This window comes from Topomyia yanbarensis, unplaced genomic scaffold, assembly GCF_030247195.1.
Source record: "Topomyia yanbarensis strain Yona2022 unplaced genomic scaffold, ASM3024719v1 HiC_scaffold_22, whole genome shotgun sequence".
Classification (NCBI taxonomy): domain Eukaryota; kingdom Metazoa; phylum Arthropoda; class Insecta; order Diptera; family Culicidae; genus Topomyia; species Topomyia yanbarensis.
Window position 1 is genome coordinate 74126 of NW_026683404.1, and position 18806 is coordinate 92931.

An 18806-nucleotide genomic window follows, 5' to 3' on the forward strand; every position below is an offset into this window, starting at 1 on the left:
TTCATTGCTTCATATTTTACATCACTTTCATAAGAAATGTATTGAATTTTCTTAAACTTTCAAGACTTCTTTTTCATTCATTTACAGCTTATTGGAAATATTATGAGATTTCACAAACTCATCAAAACATCAAACTAGAGATAAGTGCTCTTTATTCATGTGAATTAATTCATTTAAATAAAAAATATATATTATAAAATGAAAAATATGATGCTGGGTATATTTTCTCGAACTAGCGCCATATGATATATCTATGGATTTCATAACATCTCATTTATTAAATTTATATTCAAGCATAATGATTTACATAAGCACAGTCGCATGAAAGGTATAAAGATGGCTTAAAAATTTCATTAGCATGACTTATGAAAATTCTAAGTGACTCGATGGCCATTTTTTCCTCCGAGTCATAAGTCAAACTTATGATTTTCATATGGGATACTTGTGGCGCCGAATCATAAGTGATTCTTATGGAATTCATTAGTTATTTTATCTCGGTGTAGCAAAACGACCAATCAGAAGCTGGTTCAATATTGAGGTTAGGACTGGATCAAATTGGCTACGCGATTGTCTTCTCTTCTCTTAGCGTATGCCCTGCTTAATAATTGATGACAGATTAATGTATGTAGCTAGCGAGGTTGGCAGTACAACCAATTTCTTTGTCAGATTTCTTTCAGATACATATCAATGACCGTTTTATTAACACACATTTCGCCAAAATTTATATGATACAAATCAATCACACATTTTTATCATATACTACATGTTTCTAGCAAATTTGGCCAGCATAACAACCTATTCCTCAGAATCAAATTTGCAACAAAAATTGAAATAGAGATGAACGTACTACCAAATAACGTTTTACATTGCAACCAGTTCAAACAATCTGTTATTAAAAGATTCATTATTTTTCGTCTGAAATCTGACGAATTTGAGAAATTTCGAAAAAGAAGTATACTATCCGCAGTATGTTATCATAATCGTATGGAGCTGTCGATTTCGTTGCTAAGATGAAATATGTAATTCAGCTATTTTCTTTGCACCTCTACCAATATTTTCGAGTACACAATTCCGATGGCGGCTTTTGGTTACCTCAAATCAATAAACCCACCATCGATATGACCTGTTTATAGTAGAAAAACTCTAGAAAGAGAACTGCGGAGACTCCATTTTGGGTCGATTGGATTCGCGTTTAGCTGTCAAAAAACGAATCCAATCGAACATTGCCTATCCTTATAACATTGGACGTATGGCAACACAATGCCGGGGCATACGTTGCCAAAAATGCTGTTTTTCTCTCCGCAGTTCTCTTACTATGAGTTTTTCTAGTTTATAGCATTCATATCGAGTAAAATCTTTTCGACTTTTTTTTATGAAAGAGAACATTGACTATTCTCGTGTCTGTAGATTGTCCTTGTAATGTGTTCCTATAGAACCAGTGTAGAAGTGATTTACCCCTTTACCATGTCATCGGAATTGTGTAAAACATTGGTAGAGGCTCAAAGAAAATAGCTGAATTACATATTTCATTTTAACAACGAAATCGACAGCTTCATACGATTATGATAACATACTGCAGATATCATATTTATTTTTCGAAATTTCTAAAATTTGCCAGATTTCAGACAAAAAAATGAATCTGGCAATAACAGCTTGTTGGAATGAATTACAATAAAATACGTCTATCTCCGTTGAAAAGTTAGTGTTGGCGCCCTCTATGCGGTGGAACTAAAATTTTCTAACCAAAACATTACTCGTATCACATACTACAATTCTTCTGAACATACTATTCAGCTAAATCTAACCATTAGCTCACAAAAATTAATAGTTGGTGGGAATCGAGTACCGATACACAACCATGCACTGCTAGGCCCCATGCAAAACTGACTCAGACATCACTTCGTTAAAAGTTTAATAACTTTTTTTTAACAAAGCCGGATTGACTAGCACTATTCGACAAAGTTGGAGACAATTAAATTATCTTTCTTATTTTCACTTACAGTGATAATGCGATTCATACAGTGCCACCTAGCGGCGAAAATGCGCGCTAGTGGGTTTTCACCATGTAAATTGTCGAAAAATCCCATACAAACTTCGAGCACTTTGGTCCGGTAGCTAGACTTGTCCGATTTGCTTCAAATTTGGAGCAAGTACTCCTGGTGGGACAAGGAATCGACTCAGGGGTGGGCCGATAGGGGTATTTTTTTTCTTGTCACTCTATTGTGCATATTATCTTTGTTAATCATCCTTATTCTGCATTATGACGAATCGCTTTTTGGAATGAATGTGGTTTGCATTCTCAATAACGACATATCAAAATCAAACGGGTGTCAGATTCTATCTAAATTAATTTCGTTAATAAAACAATTATAACATTGAGTCCAAAATTTTTTTGCGTTATAATAGGGTAGACGAGCCCTTATTCATCTCATTAGTCGTGATGTCACACTATTTCGTTGATAACTCGACTTTGGGTAACTGGATTGCGCTTAAATAGGTATCATCTTTGCTTCGTTCATAAGAAGCAGTACAGTTAAAAGTTAAGTTCTTCATTCATAAGAAGCAGTACAATTAAGTTTGCCTGAAAAATGTAAAATGCTCGCGTTTGAGCGAAGCGAAAAGTCGAATAAAACGTACCCTTATTCATCCTATCATTTAAGCTAATGCGGTGAATAGAGACAGCAGATACTGCTCTAACTAATGTGTTCAAATAGGTGGAATGAATAAAGGATGAATTAGGGAGCAGTAACCCTATTTCAAAATAACTCTGAAAGCTAGGAATATTTTAAAGTACCAAGCCACGATATGTTTAGCCTATTAATAAAAGACGGTGGACAATACATGAGAAGTTTTCTATAATTTTCACATAAAAACATTACAAGTTTAGAAGATTTATAGGAATTTGAATCTATTTGTTTTGAGAATCGCGCAAAATCTCGCGCGAATTTGGCACGTTTTGTCGTCTTTCTTAACAATCCTGTGTTTGCCTCAGCAGCTGTGTCATATTGTCACTGTGTGTTGATTGAACACGGTGCACAGTGTCGCCTATCCGGACAAAACCTAAAAAAATATTTTAGATTTTTCATGATTTAACATTTTTCTCTGTTTCTTAACAGGTTGAATAGAGTCTTCTCAAAATATTAGGTTCTGAGGACGAAAGTTCGATTTTTTACAGAACTTCAAAAGTGAAATAGATGAGGAATTCTGCGAAAAACTCTTTTCAAACCTAAGTTATTCAAATGAATATATCTTTTTAGTTAAGACTCCGATTGGGGTCGAACTGGTTTCATTTGAAAGGTTATTCGCTTGACTTATAGTTGTCATTCGATTTAGTCGATGCAAGCCTTTCTTCTCGCTCAGACATGAAGAACAAATAATAAATCGTGCAATAAATAAAAGTTATAATGTTCAAAAAAACTGTACTTTTTTTTGAAACAGTTCGGAAAGATCGCTTGTTGTTCATGATACTTGAAAATTAGTGTACTTTCCGAAAATGAATATCTTGTTTAGCCCCTTTTTGCCCCGAGATATGAAAAAAGGTGATTTTACATGATATGTCTAAAGGAGACGCCTGGTAGCCTTTAATTACCCAGGGTTCGTAATATAATTTATAGATGTGTCTTATCAATATCAATAATTGAAAAAATGTGTATTCTGCTAAAAAATTCACTATACCAAATTTTTTGAAAATAAATTTTCGGATGTAGTGCACTTTATATTCGTAAATATTGAATTTTGGAGCCACCCTAGGTGCCAAAATTTTGAGGCAATAAAAAAACAAAAAATAAGCATCAAATATAAATTCAGCGTCACAAAATTACTTTAATGTGAAGTTTTCATCAAATTCGGGACACTTTTGAGGTTTTGTCCGACTTTTGTATGGAAGGTGATCACTGTGCGGTGTCGAGAGCTGTCACAAAAAAAAATTAGGATCTCTGTATGAAGAACCGAAAAATCGGATACGTAATTTCATTACTACAGAGCTATTTTATTTCGATGACATGAAGTTCTACAATCGGTATTACAAAGATCTCACTATCACCACTGAGAACTGATATACAAGTAAAGTTTTCAACTTGTGTAAGAAATAAAACTGTCGCTTTAAAATGAGAACAGCAAGTAGCAACTTGCCACTGGCCGGCGCTTCGATCGGCCAGCAATCGCTATAAGGGACTTGTGTGCAAACTTGGATACAATGGTGACTCACGCATGCGAACCTTTATGCGATGGTGATTTTCAACGTATTTTCATTTAAATGTTTACACAGGTTTTTTGGGAAAGTTTGTTCTAGCTTATATGTCTGTTCTCTGTGCTATCACAACTCAACACGCTGGATAGTAGCCATGTCATAATTGAGATTGAATTGCAATTCACTGTGCTCTTACTAGAATGCTGCATTTCTGCTTTAAAAAAATGCAACAAATTCTGTCATACTTTCGGATGTTAATTCGTTTAAAAAGTTATTGGAATGTAAGTTTTGTAGCTTTGCTAAGCGTTGGTGTTTTCGGATGCGGTTCAAGAGCGAATCTTGTGTTTTATCCAGAAAGTCGACAATGGTTGGGTTGGGGCAATAGAAGATAAATATGAAAGGCTAAACTCTTCAATTGAAACAATTCGAGATATGCAGTTACTAGTCTTCTTCCTCTTTATGTTCTAGTTTTTGTCCGTCGGCCTATTTCCGCTATGAGGCCAAACATAGAATTGCATATCAATATTTAAGAAACTTACTTATCGATACACAAGAAGTAACGGATGCAAATAATTGGTACCTTTTGTACCAACGTATTAGATTTTATATTCATTCCGATTATATTGTAATCATCGTCAGCTTGTCTAGTCCGTAGTAAAATCAGTTTTTCCTTATCTCGCTCTTCGATAGAAGAAAAAGTTGGGGTTTTCCTCTGTAGCAAGAACTTCTTTGAACCTTGATTGAATTATTATTATTTGCAACACGAAGATAGGCAATGATAATAGTTCTGGTACACTGTTAATCATACTCTCTGTGAATGTTGAAGGCAATGTGGTCTTCATCTTTCTTATTACGGCAAATTTCTTGACTGGATGGAAACCGGTTTTCGCTGAAAACCAGTTTTCGAGTTGCTGGTGACCAAATTTCATCCAAGGGAAGCAATTAGCCTTTAGAGCTTTGGTTACACAAAAATTTTGGAAATCTGTACCGTCCGCTTAAGGTTTTAATTAGTTGTGCTTCTAGTTTCAATGTTTTATGTGCTGGATGAGGTTTTAACATTTAATTCAATCATTGCTATATTGTAGCAACAAGTAATACAATCTCACTACCTATATCATAGAACATGTTATTTGGTTGTGCACGAAATATCAGGGGGTTGGAAAATTTTATGGTCCCGCCTCACATATTCTACGTTGTCAGTGACATACAGACTACGAGTTTCTTTGCATGTACTGCTTCTAAAAAAATCAACACTGCAAATATAGTACATTTCCTGTCTTTCTTATTCGTAGGCCCGAATATTCCCCACCGCCACTAGAAGAAATGGAACCGTAAGTCCCGAAGTGACTCCAAAGAGTGGTGTGTAACAGCGTGAAGCGGCTTCTTCAGAACTAATAGAAACTGTCAAATAATTGTGTTGAATAAAATAAGAAAAGGTACTACACTCATTGGTTTTGCATGACTAACACATTGGAGTCCCCTTTGAAATATTTTGGTTCAATCGATATCTTCGTTAGTTCGGGTATCTTGAGCAGTAATCTCTTCTCGTATCTAAATATGATTTTCCTCGGGATTTTGGCAATTTTAATGTGAAAATCGTGCGGTTTAAAATTTTACTTTGCAATTGTTTTGATATGCATCCTTAGTAATATGGTCAAATTATGCTCATCTGGTTCAGGCTTATCTATCTGACGATAGTCAAAATAAAGTTAAGGAGGAGTTTTCTTCAACTTCAAATAGACATTTTTAAGAATTATACCACAGCCAAGATCATAGTAATGTGAATAAAATGAACAAGTCGGTTTTCTGGCAAAAATATTCTCATGCCGTCTCTTGAATCTTAATTCGCGAAGGTATGTCTAATAGCCAATAGTCTAATAGTTTTTTTTATTGTGAAGTTTTGCAGTAACAAAGCAAAATCCATTAGACATTAAAGTTTAAATTTTTGAAAACATAGAATTCAAATAAGGCTTGAATAAAAAAGTTTTAGATTTATTTGTTCATTGGGCCATAATTCATTAGAAATTTTAAATATAAAACAGAAAAGAAAAAAAACCGCAATATAATGTAATGAAACATTATTTATCTACCCATTATTTTCTGATAATTTCTTTTCTACTGAATACTACAGTCGTGATTCGCTTGTTGGACACTTTTTAACTGGACCGCTGTTTAGTTGGACCTCTGCAAAAATTAAAGGGTTGTGTACAGGACACGACCACGGTGACATTAAAAATATAGCTTTTTTATCTATCACACATATCGACACACGTTCTTGTTCACTCGCCTGTTTTCATATGTTACAATTTTCTATATACCCTCCCCATTAAAACATAATTTATTGAAGGTCTTTTAACGGTAATCTATTAATTAATCAAGTATCTCACTAGGTGATTGGCATTATTTGGCTGATCCATCTAGTAAAAATAGGCTGGTCTGTCCAGAAAATATATTCAAAAGAAAAGTTCCATATTGAGAGCTGTGATGAGGAAACCCACGCCCGCCAACGGAAATATACAGATTCTCCATAAATTATGAAATTTCATTTTCCATTTAAATTTTCAATAATGTACTAATGAACTTAAGTAAACAATCTTAAGTGTAAGTATTTCTTGATCGATTAGTGGTGGAAAAATGAAATTATTTGATAAATTACATTGTTATGCAACGTTCGCACTACCAGTTAAAACGGGTTTTTATGCTATCTTGGTGACATTTTTCTTGTTGCTAATTATTAAAACGTGTTATAACTCTGTAGTGTAAACGTTGTATTATTAAACCAATTCTGCAGCGTTTTATGTTATATAGGTGTTTTATGTGGTAATAGGACTGACATAATTATATCTTCAGTACAGCGGTTTGTTTCATAATTTAAAACAGATTTATTTTAAAATTTAAATTAGTATACCCAACCGTATTTGTTGTATACCTTAAAACGCAATTAGAACTGTGTTTTAAATACATAGGGTAGGACAGATATTCTGACTGGTTAAACTGGGAAAACAATTTTAAGTCCAGTAACGCTTAAGACATGGCTTGAATTTGAATCGAAAAAGAACACCCGCTTCAACTGCTGCTGGGACGGTAAGTTCTGTTTTAAAATTTTCCGTTGTGTGCAGTACGAAACAAAAGTGTTTGAAATTAGAAAACAAAAAATTCTGCTGGGAATGTGATTGTTTCCGATGCAATTACACTCAGATTTTTCACGCAGGGGATACAGGCCGTGTAAATGAAAACCGCGTGAATTAAAAAAAAACGCGTTAATGAAAACCGCGTAAATTTCAAAATCCGCGTAAAAACCTGAGTGTACTCTCCTATATAAAATACTACGCTGCTGAACAGTGCAATAACTACAGAAGCACGTTGTCAGATGCCTTACTGATAAAAAACATATAACCGAAATATGAAACATGAAAACCAATTGGCTCTTTACCCTACGCAGCTACAAAGCGCCGTAAACATGGATTAACAAGTTACAACGCACACGCATGCATAAAAATAAATATATTTTTTTCAAACGCAACACTCTTAAGCACCGTATTGAATTAAATCCAAACCACCCCGCCCACCCACTTTGCAAATCATTCTGTGACATCATGCTGGTACCCGACAAATCCGCACACGGCCACCGCTGCCGAAAATGCATAGCGTCTACCGCTTATTGTAGTGCCCAGACGCTGCAGCCATGATCTTACCCGTTCGACATAAGAACAAAAACTGATTCAAACGGGTACGCGTCACCTCTATTTATAAACTAACCGTATATGGTTTAGTCACTTAGGTGCGAGTGTGTGCAAATGCCAACGTTACCGAAAATCGATAGCGCTTATTGCATCGCCCGGAGACGACGTTGCTCGTGTGGGATAAGAGCAACAACTGATTTAAACGGACATGCGTTGCTTCTATTTATGACTTTTCGTGTTTCATTGAGCAACTAAGCTGCCCTCTTTTGACGGCTGTGTCTGAGAAATCTGCCTCACGAATGGTATTTTTCCCATTTTTTGTGAACTTTTTAATTTTACCAATTTCCAAAAGTCTACTTTTATTGGGGAGATATTAAATTATTACCAATATTTAAGTTAGGTGTTTCTGAATCGGTTGGTGTATGAATGATTAAAATCCATCTAGTAATATCGGAGTTATAAGCGTGCAAACCTTACATAGTTTCGTTACATGGGAGATAGTTTAGATTTTAGAATGACACCTAGCCCCAGATAGTGGAGTAAGACATTTTTAATGTCAAAAGCATCTGAACGTCAAAATCTTATGTCAAATTTACTTTGACAATCAATCTGACAATTATAAGAGATGTGAATAGATGCAATTACACTACTAACGTCTCCTTTGGAGAGTTTTGACATCTGTCAGTCGGTCCAACTAACGAATCAAATTCGTTAGTTGGACAGAGGTGTGGCCCAACCAGCGAAACACGACCGTATGAGATTTTTGTGATAAAATGTTCCAAAAGCCTAACTTTCCCTATTTTTCGAGGAACAATTTTTTTTGGTTAAATTATAAGAAAAATGCTGCTTACAAAAAAGGTATAAACTGTAATTTTCCGAGTGCTACAGTCGTGATTCACTGGTTGGGCCACAGCCTCTGTCCAACTAACGAATTTGATTCGCTTGTTGGACCGATTGACAAATGTCAAAAACTCTACAATGGAAGCGTTAGCAGTGTAAATGCATCTGCTCACATCTCTAATTATTGTCAGATCGATTGTCATTGTAAATTCGGTATGAGATTTTGCCACTCCGATGTTTTGTTAGTTGGACAAGCGAAGTGGGTGGGGGTCTAAGATTGTCCAAATGATGTAAAATTTGGCATCTGAGTTTATTTTGACATTTGTCACAATATAAGGGGGGGGGGGGGGTGCTTAAGATTTAAAAAATAAAGGGGTTTTTATATGCAATGCCCTAAAGTGCAGTGTGTTATTCTGTAACATTTGCCCGAATGTCATCTACCCGAATGCCACTTACAATTCGCCCGAATGCTATTCGCCCGAAAAATATATCGAAATGAAAATACGCTGCAGGAAATTGACCTTATTAAACTGAAATACAATTTTTATTTGATTTACATTTAATCCCAAGACGCAAATTAAAACTAAAGCTATATCTGTTAAACAGTTAATCCCATTATCTGGTTTGTATTATTTAACTAGTGTCTCCAATTTTATGTCCTTTTTCGAATTTTTATTAGATCTTAGGTTCCGCTTGCAGTGTATTTAAAACGTCCGTACTAAAGATTCTCTCTTCGAGTTGTTTCTACACACTATAGACTGTTGGATTTCCACAGTTTAAGAAAGCATTCCATTTGTTTGTGACAGCCTTGGAGATCCTGGGAATCTTTTTTGACACATTTTCAAAAACTGACCATAAAACGGGAGAAAGAGTCCTCGAGAATCTTTCCCACCGGAAATATAACTTTCACTAACGTTAGGGACCATTCATAAATTACGTGACACTTTTTGGCGGCCGGGGGTCACGGCAAATTGTGACATGTTGTGGTGTATGGGAAGGAGGAGTAAACTAGAACGTTACGTACCATGTTCTTTCTGCAGAATTTTTTTTTAAAGGAATTTATTACGTACTAAGGGAACGGTAGTGGGGGGGGTACAGAAATCCAAAAAATCTAGAACCGTTGAATGTCTTGATCGGGTAAGAAGGCTAAACCCAGTCAAAAAGGGCAAGTTGCTGGCTAACGGGGGGCTATTTGCCAACTCGGATGCGCTAATTGCCCCTCAATTTGGCAGCAAATTGCTGGCAATTAGGGGGCTATTTCAAATGCAACATTTGGGCGATTTGCCGCCGTCATTTATTTGGCGCCCAACCCGCCCTTAAATCGCCCACGGAACGCGCCATTTAATCGCCCATAATTGCCTAATATGAAAATTACAAATAATACTTATTTTCGGATTCATTATCTACTCACATATACTTACCAGTATACTAGGTGATCACCACCAAATTATAGGAAAAATCAATGGTGAAATTGGCATTGCACACCAAAACTTATCACAATCTGACGTTCATTGAAACTGTAGGTCAGAGATCTTGTTCTACTATACTTACACACGATTCCAAAATTTCCCACATTCGTTGGCTAAATGAAGTGCACTAGACAAACAGAGTACAAGAGAGAACACATCAATTGTTCAAAAAACAATTTTAAGCTTAAGCTAAACATGAACCGCCATGTTTGAAAAACGCGAAAAACAACCAAGTCCATTTCAGCCGCCAGAAAATTTGTCTAAGTATTGAAATTGCCTTTAAATCGCATTCGCAAATTGCATTTGTTCCCAGGGGCATTTAGCACAGGCGAGTTGAGTCAAACGTCAAACTTTTTAAATCGCCTGACCATGCTCGTCCGCATTTTTTTTTGACAGGGAAGCAACAACTTGTTTGTAAATGAGTTGTGTTCGGTGATCATTGGAATATTTTGTCTAATGACCAAGTTTTTTTTAATTTCCTGAGAAAAATTCCATAATTAATTTAGTTATAGGTTTTGTGCTTTTCACGCTCAAAGACGGGTTTCAACAATTTTCACCTTATTGGAGAAAAAATAATTTTTTTACCATATATTACAAACTGAGAAAAAATGTCTCAAGCTTAGTGGTTTGTGTCCAGGTTGAACCGTTCTTGTCCAGGCTGATGTCGACAAAACAACTGCGCCAGATTGTTGTATTCCACAAAAGCATTGCTCGCCAGAAATCAAAAATCATCACCTCTTTGGGTAATAGTATGAATCAGGAGAATATAGAGATTTCTGGAAAGAATTTCCCAGGTTTTTCCTTGAAGAAGCTAAATTATTTCTACAAATTGCGACGATTTTTTGAACGTTAGGAAGGGAGGGTGAGGTTTAGCTAAGGTATTTTTGATGAAAAAACGATAAGGTTTCCGATGAAAAAACCTGCAAGGCTGCCAAATCGACGTGGTTGTTTCATTTTAGCCGAACCAACCGGAATCTCAAATTAAATTTCAGATGGGTTTGGCTGACTAGGACTTTTTTTATTTATTTATTTATGACGAATAGAAGTGCTGCAATAAGATGAACTAAGGTGCATTGGTATGAAAACTGTGAGTTTTAATGTTTAAGTTTTGCTGGTCGATTGTCTATATGCAGGAGGCTAAGTTTACCTAAAACTTTGATTAGTTGTTTAGTATATTTGAGAAGAATCATGCTTTTTTGCAAAAGTGCTACTAATCAGATGAATAAGGGAATGACATTGAGTGAAAAACAAAACAACGCCATCGGGACAGTCGAATGCACTGCGGTTGGTATATAATTTAAAGATCGCCTTGGTTTGTTTGTCTTAGGAAGTTGCCTAAATGCCGAGCTAAATGCACAGTAATGATATGAAAGTGGAAAGGTTGCACTGTATTCCTAATACCCTAACATCAGCAGATCGTACACGTGTTTTTTCTCCCATTCCAGTGGTCAGCTTTCGCCGGAAAACTTGGGGAAAGCCTTCAACAGTACCCAACTGGCTGCTGCTCAGTACTATAGTTGGTTCTACGAGCAGGTCGACTTCTACGCTAAGATCAAGTAAGAATGTGAACTGGATGCCCGTGTGTTAGTAAGCTGTTATAGGCTAAGCGTGGAAAAGTGTGCATACGTACGAATAAAGTGAACTAATGAGACAACAAAACAAATATGAAAATTGAAAAAAAAATAAACGTAATGAATCATCCGAAAGACTAACTGGTGGCATCTCCCGTCATCAAAGTGGTAGCAGCAGCAACAAGCACTGAAAATCTGAAGTGGAGCTTACAGTCCCCACAGCCAGCCCAACTCATTTTTTAAAAAAATACTACATATGCAGACGGTAGCGGTTTGGTAGTTCGATCGAATGGAGTACATGATTTAGAGTAAAGATTTATTAGCAGTAACTAAAGTAATTATTCTTTTTGCTGTGGGGATGATAACAGCAAATGAAAAAGGGAAGAAGTTATCACAATGCAACTCTCGGAGAACAGCAATACAAAGCGTTGATGATATAGTTTATTTCGTAGCAAGTAACGAATGTAGTCGGTGGCAGGAAACAAAAAAGTGAAAGCTAGAAAGTGAGCATTTGAGTAATTTCAACGGAAACTTGTATGAGTACATTTGATAGACTTTTTAAATAATATTTTACTAATTTAATGTTTTTGTTTATTTGCTAAGGCTCCAATAACTGTTTGATGATGATGGAAAGAAAATGTAAAAAAGATTATAAAATGACGTCGTTGTTTTTTTCATTGTTTATCATAGATATCTTGTGAACATAAAACGAAAGAAATCCTTCAGACGTGACAATTCCGCTTTTGTGTGTCTTATAGACATAGAATTCCGGTCACGTAAAATTTCAACACTTCCATGCCCAACTTTTTTCTAGTGCATACAGAGTTCCAAAAATATGTTTCTATAAAGGCCGATTTCTTCACCCTCGCTTAACTTTTAAACCAGGTCCATCAGTGCGTTTACACCCGGCTTAAACGTTTAATGTGGGTGAACAAATCGGCCCTAACTAAGACTGTTGGACAAAACACAAAAAATCTGTGCTCCTTTCGCAATGCTACCCAATTTTTACTTTTCGATGCTCCATACAATTCTCCTAGATTTTTTGCAATGGTCTAATTGCTCGGAAAAGGTAGTCGAAGTCAGTCTAAAGTAATAGATTTTATGTTTCCAATAATATTGCAAGACAGAGAAGATATATTAAAATTTCATTTTTCACCATAAATTCAAACTGTAGCTGGAAGCATTGCTCCAGCGAAATCCAATCGCTCTGTCCAATCCAATTCTCTTTGTCAGCCAGCGTTGCCAATGTTCCGGATTTATCTGGAATCTCAAGCCAGACATTTTGCCAGATTTTTTTTTTGTTTTGCCACATTTTCAGAATTTTTTTTGAATTCTCCGTTACATCCCAGAGGGACAAGCCTCTTATTCTACCAGATTTTTAAATTATAAAGGTTGTTACACACAAATATTTTCCCAAACAAAAATCGATTAAAGTTCTTTGTAGACCAAAAAGAATGCAAAATTTCGATGACATTGATGTTGCTGCCAAGTGACAGATTTGGCCAGACATTTTTATTTGAACTGCCAGATTTTCTTTGAAAAATAGTGGCAACCCAGCTGGCAGCTACCTATCGTGAAAAGTAAACAAACATTCTTCTTTCGGAGTATTAGCACAGACTAACAGACATAACACTATGAGGGAATTACCTTAAAAAATATCGATCCGGCAATTTTCCCAGAACACTAGCTCCACCTTTTATTCACGGTCCCAAACACTTATTTGCTGGTGGGTTACCCCTCAGGCTTGGGAACAATTTTTCACTAGTGTCTATCCCCCATATGCTTGTTCATATGTCAGTGGCGCCACAATTTCAAAACCGGTCACAGTCCCAACTACAAATATATTTAAAATGACCGTTAAAGTGGGTGAAGCATTATTTTCGAGTGTTATGTCTGTTAGTCTGTGGTATTAGTGTTGATAAAAATAATATCATGGCGAAACATTTCAATTGACTAAACAAGACACTGCATTTAGTTTATTATACCAGTAGATACAGAACACTAGATTAGGATTGTCGCTGGCATCAGTGGTTGGAACATCATTGTTTCGATTCCGGGATATACCTGTCAAATGGGCCAAATAAAAAAAAGCAAAAAAAAAATAATCCTCTATCGTTGTTTCATAGCGACTACAGTCGTGATTCGCTGGTTGGGCCACAGCCTTGTCCAACTATCGAATTTGATTCGCTAGTTGGACCGACTGACAAATGTCAAAAACTCTCCAAAGGAGATGTTAGCAGTATAAATGCATCTATTCACATCTCTAAATATTGTCAGATTGATTGTCAAAGTAAATTTGACAGAAGATTTTGACGTTCAGGTGCTTTTTAGTTGGACAATGGTCCAACTAGCGGAGGTCCAACTAAAAAGCGGTCCATTTAAAAAATGTCCAACCAGCGAATCACGACTGTAATCATTTTTGTTTCTTTTAGCCAGCAAAACAATGGCCATTCTTGGTTGGTGTACTCAACTTTAATGAATTTTCATTTCCTTGTGCGGTATATACAAACTCTTCCATTTCATAACAATAACAGTCGAAAATGTACACCGAGAAAATTCGTTATATTGAATATATTAGTCATTAACATACGCGGAGAGAAAAACAGTGAATTTGGCTGCACGGTTTACCAAGTTGTTTTGTCTGCTAGTTTTGGCAACTAGGAGGAGTTTTATGTAAACAGCGAGTGACTTGTTTTAATGAATGCTTGACAAATTTCTTTTGAGAAATATTTCGCAAAATACTCATTCATGAAATTCGAAAACGCATTGATTCACGTAACTGAGCCTGTGTAAATGTTTTTCGTTGCACTAGAGAGGATATATCGAAAATAAAGCTTATGAGTAAGGGATTATCCATAAATGACGTAGCATTATAAGGGGGAGGGGGAGTTTTGCATTTTGTGATGATGTGAGAGGAGGAGGAGGAGAGTAACTAACAAAAAAAATATAGCATAACAAACATCGTTTTTTATTTGTTTATATTTACAGGGACAGGGGGAGAGTTACCATACGTAATTACCAGTGGGTATTTAGAGGTTTGTGACGAAATGCTATGATAGGGGAGCGAGGTGTTGAAAATTACTCAAAAAATGCTACGTCAGTTATGGATTCCACGATACCCCGAGATTGAGTCAAAAGCGCTCAACTTTGGGTAGTTTTTCGTATCCGTCTATAATACCACAGACTCTAGGTTTACCTAATTTTGCCTTCCTGCACGATACCCCGAGCAGGGATTCCAGGTGCACAGATTTATCTGTGTTTCACAGATTTTCAATATGCTGCACAGATTGCAACAACTGCACAGATTTCCACAGTTTTCTGTTTAACGCACAGATTTCCACAGCTTTCTAGTAGAATGCACAGTTTAGCACATATTTCTCAATTTTTTACCTTGCGCTTAATTTTTGACTCGCGCAAAAACCAAAAAAGGTTGGTTTTTTTGTTTTAGTGTTTCGGATTCTCCTCGTCAGTAACTAGCACCATCTGGGTGTCCAGTTAGACTATGTATCTGAACCCAAATTAGCACTAGTTAGACACTAAATTCCAAAAAGTCACACGTCTTGCGTGAACACTAAACCACTGGCTTATACCGAGTGATGTCTCGATAGTAAGCACAGAGGTTCTGTTTGCCGACGAGGAATATGAACCGAAACTGTCTTTTGGTATGAGTACCAAACGCCTGGAATTATACAAAATTCCCAAGTGGGAAAAATTTTGGACAAGACCAATTTCTTTGTGCATGAGGGCACATGCCTTACATGAAGTATGGTTTTTTTGTTTTAGTGTTTCGGATTCTCCTCGTCAGTAACTAGCACCACTAAAACAAAAAAACCATACTTAAGGCATGTGCCCTCATGCACAAAGAAATTGGTCTTGTCCAAAATTTTTCCCACTTGGGAATTTTGTACAAAAAAAGGTTACCACATCTTGTTCTCAGCCAAATTTGTACGTTTTTTGTGACAGACAAAGATTTTTAAATGAGCCGTGCACACATTTTTCAAAATATCGTCTGGCATCCCTGACCACGAGATTGAGCCAAAAGTACTCAATTTTAGGTAGTTTTTCGTTTGTCTATAGGTTAGCCCCGTTGAAAACGGAATGTACTAAAGAGATGCGAGCCGCCCGAATGACATTTCCCACACTGCTGTTACAGTAAACTGCACACAGAAAACTAGCATTGCCTAGCAGTAGGTAATTTTAAATCTGTGCATCCCACTTCCTCCAACGAAAAATGAAAGTTAGGGAGTCCAAATTTACCCAAAAATAATGAGATATTCCCCAAAGCCGACTAAACTTCATCCCATTAATTTTGAGTAAAAAAAATCATTCCCTCTATCTCGTTTTCCGGCAGTGAAATAAGGACAGCAAATTAAAATTACCTACTGGTAGGTAATGGATTTTAAGTGTAACCTGCAAGTTACGGCGGGTAGCCTAGAGACTTACCTAGCTGCGTTGGTATTGTGCCACTTTGACGTTTAAATTGGTAGGCAAACAAAACTTTTACTCGCGAGCTGCGTGGTAAACAAATCGCTTCTCGCCTCAGGCCCATCAAAAGAGATTTGTTTACCACCTAGTTCGCGAGTAGGTAGTAGGTATAAAAATACGAGACCTCGAGTGTGCGTATTTTAAATGTCAGATATCCCAAGAACAAAGTTTCAGTAGTCTACCAATCGTCAGCATCTATAGTTTAACCCGCCTAGCCGCATTATCGTTTACTGGGTTGCATCGATTTCATCACAAATGTTTTTCCATTTCGTTCCTTAAAGAGTTCGTTTTGAAGTGTTTATTTCCAATTCTATCAAGAACAGTACTGATCGCGAGCGTGCTGCAAAAATTAAATTTCATCTGGAATAAATTGTGCTGATTGAAGACAACAAAATGAGCTCCATTCAGTGCCAGTTGTGGATGGGGAGTGTAAGTTTAATTGATACAATTTGTTTAACTTTAACCTGTTATAAAGCATTGAAAATAAGCACGAACATGATTTTAATAAAACTAAATACTTTAATGTTTTTTTCTACGACAGCTGGAGACGTACATGACGGAAAGCTTCATTCTTGCTGCCTTCCGGAAACTTGGCGAGGATCCGCAGACCGTCAAGCTGATGAGAAATAAGTACACTGGGGAGCCGGCCGGGTATTGCTTTGTAAGCTTCAAAACCGACGAAGCAGCAATAGATGCCATGCATAAGCTGAATGGTAAACCTATTCCGGGAACAAATCCTTTAGTACGCTTCCGGTTGAACAGTGCCACCAACAATCAGAGTAAAGCACTACTTGCGGATCGAGAATTCAGCGTTTGGGTAGGAGATCTTAGCTCCGATGTGGACGATTACAGCTTGTATCGGGTGTTTTCCGCCAAGTATACGTCAATTAAAACAGCAAAGGTCATTTTGGATAGTTCAGGATTTTCCAAAGGCTATGGCTTTGTTAAATTTGGCTTAGAAGACGAGCAGAAAAATGCGTTGTACGAAATGAATGGTTTTATCGGTTTAGGTAGTAAACCGTTAAAAATTTGCAATGCTGTCCCTAAACCGAAATCAGAACTGATGGGAATAACAGGAACGGGGACAACTCCCCCGACCAGCACACCCAGTTTAGTTGGATATGGAACTGGCACCGACTATTCCCAATACTATGATCCATCGTCCTACTGGCAAAATTACAACGCTTGGCAAGGATACTATGATGCCTCCGCCTCAACAGATGCTTATTCCGCTTACCAGATGCCAACAGCCGCCGCGCAAGCGGCAGTCGATGCTACGGCGGCTTATGCACAACAGCAAGCATACGAACAACATCAGCATCATCACCATCATGCGCAGGTCGAGGACGAAGAGCTGACATTGGTGGATCACAAATTTACACTGGATGTGGACAAGCTGAACCGTGAAATGATGGAACGTGATCGCAATCTTTACGATGCACTAGAGAGCTCTAAGTGGATGCCTGTGGAGCAGTTGGAAATATTTTAATTTTTTAAACTTTAAATTATAACTTTTGGCTTAGATTGTCAATTCAATCAAGGTGTACAGCAGGTTCACATTAACAAATACATAAACAATTAAATTGATTAACTGATTTATATTATTAACTGAAAATATCACACCTAATGTGTTTAGTATGCGTCAACGCGTGGCGGTTTGGCGTAGTAATCTTCCGCCTTCCTATCACCCAACAAACCTTGACGATGTCTTTCAAGACGCATAGTCTATCAAATATCAAATAAAAGTTAGTTTAAGGAAACAAGCTTAACGCGAGATCATTTACCCTGAATCTAGCAATTTGCTTATTCATGAAGGCACACTCCTGGAAGTCGATCAAAATGTCAGCACACTTCTTCGCACCTCGGACTGTTCCGTACGCTTCCAGACAGTCAATGGCAGCCATCTCCATTTCGCCGCATTTGTCGTACTGCTGGAAGTTAACCATCGAAGCGGTCAGATCCGTGAACGGAGAACGGAAAAATGGCCCTAACGACATTTCTGCAATAGATAATTTTTTAATAAGATTTAGCAATGTTTATGAAGCAATACTGGGACGAATGTTCCATCAACACAACTGGTGATGTAACATCAGTATGTGACATCTTCAAATAGCACGCAAGATCCATAACTCGGGCGCTATATAATGAACTACTGTTGAAAAATTTGAAGCAGTACAATAGAAGTTAAGTATCTCAATCAACCAAATAAGTATACGAAACACAAGAATAAATAAAATTACCTCTTATATATCACAAACTTCCAAGCACTCTATCAATAACTAGAAAAATACGCAAACCACGAAAACTATATTTTGACATTTTTAAGAGGAACTCGCTGAAAAAGGAACACAATTTTTTAGAACTCTGAGGCAGCGTGACCAGATTTTTTTTCCAATATATTATTGCAAAGACGATGTGTTATTTAATTTGCACTTGGGTGAAACTAACCACCAAAAAATCCATCCGCCAAAATGTTTTAGAGGTACTAGTAGCGACATCTAGCGGTAAATAGCTAAACTAAAACAGCGCCACCTGTATTTCAGATATGTAAGCTTGTGAATTAAACCAC

At 36.8% G+C, this 18806-nt stretch overlaps 3 protein-coding genes across 6 annotated transcripts in view; 2 read left to right on the forward strand and 1 right to left on the reverse strand.

Moving 5' to 3' along the window:
- The window catches only part of LOC131694980 (transmembrane protein 214-A-like), a 69773-nt gene extending 57332 nt beyond the window's left edge, over nt 1-12441 (forward strand). For 2 of the 3 annotated variants that reach the window (XM_058983517.1, XM_058983516.1), the window contains one exon: nt 11627-12441. In XM_058983517.1, coding sequence (XP_058839500.1) covers nt 11627-11741 — 115 coding nt within the window. In that variant the 3' untranslated portion in view covers nt 11742-12441. Of the gene's footprint in view, nt 1-5481; nt 5626-11626 lie in introns of all 3 variants that reach the window. The other variant, XR_009306575.1, reaches the window with a different exon arrangement.
- Nucleotides 12442-15944: 3503 nt separating this feature from the next.
- On the forward strand, nt 15945-17828 carry LOC131694984 (tRNA selenocysteine 1-associated protein 1). 2 transcript variants are annotated; one of them, XM_058983522.1, is made up of 3 exons: nt 15945-16235; nt 16519-16666; nt 16779-17828. In XM_058983522.1, the coding sequence occupies exons 2-3, from the start codon at nt 16631-16633 to the stop codon at nt 17724-17726; spliced, it is 984 nt and encodes a 327-aa protein (XP_058839505.1). In that variant the 5' UTR covers nt 15945-16235; nt 16519-16630; the 3' UTR covers nt 17727-17828. The 2 variants fall into 2 exon arrangements, with proteins under 2 accessions (XP_058839505.1, XP_058839506.1); XM_058983523.1 differs by having other exon boundaries at nt 16561-16666.
- Nucleotides 17816-18602, reverse strand: LOC131694985 (uncharacterized). Its single transcript, XM_058983524.1, has 3 exons — nt 18478-18602; nt 18022-18236; nt 17816-17962 (listed from the first exon to the last, which is right to left on the reverse strand). Exons 2-3 carry the CDS (start codon nt 18232-18234, stop codon nt 17870-17872), a joined length of 306 nt encoding a protein of 101 aa, XP_058839507.1. The 5' UTR covers nt 18235-18236; nt 18478-18602; the 3' UTR covers nt 17816-17869.
- Between the last annotated feature and the right edge of the window lie 204 nt (nt 18603-18806).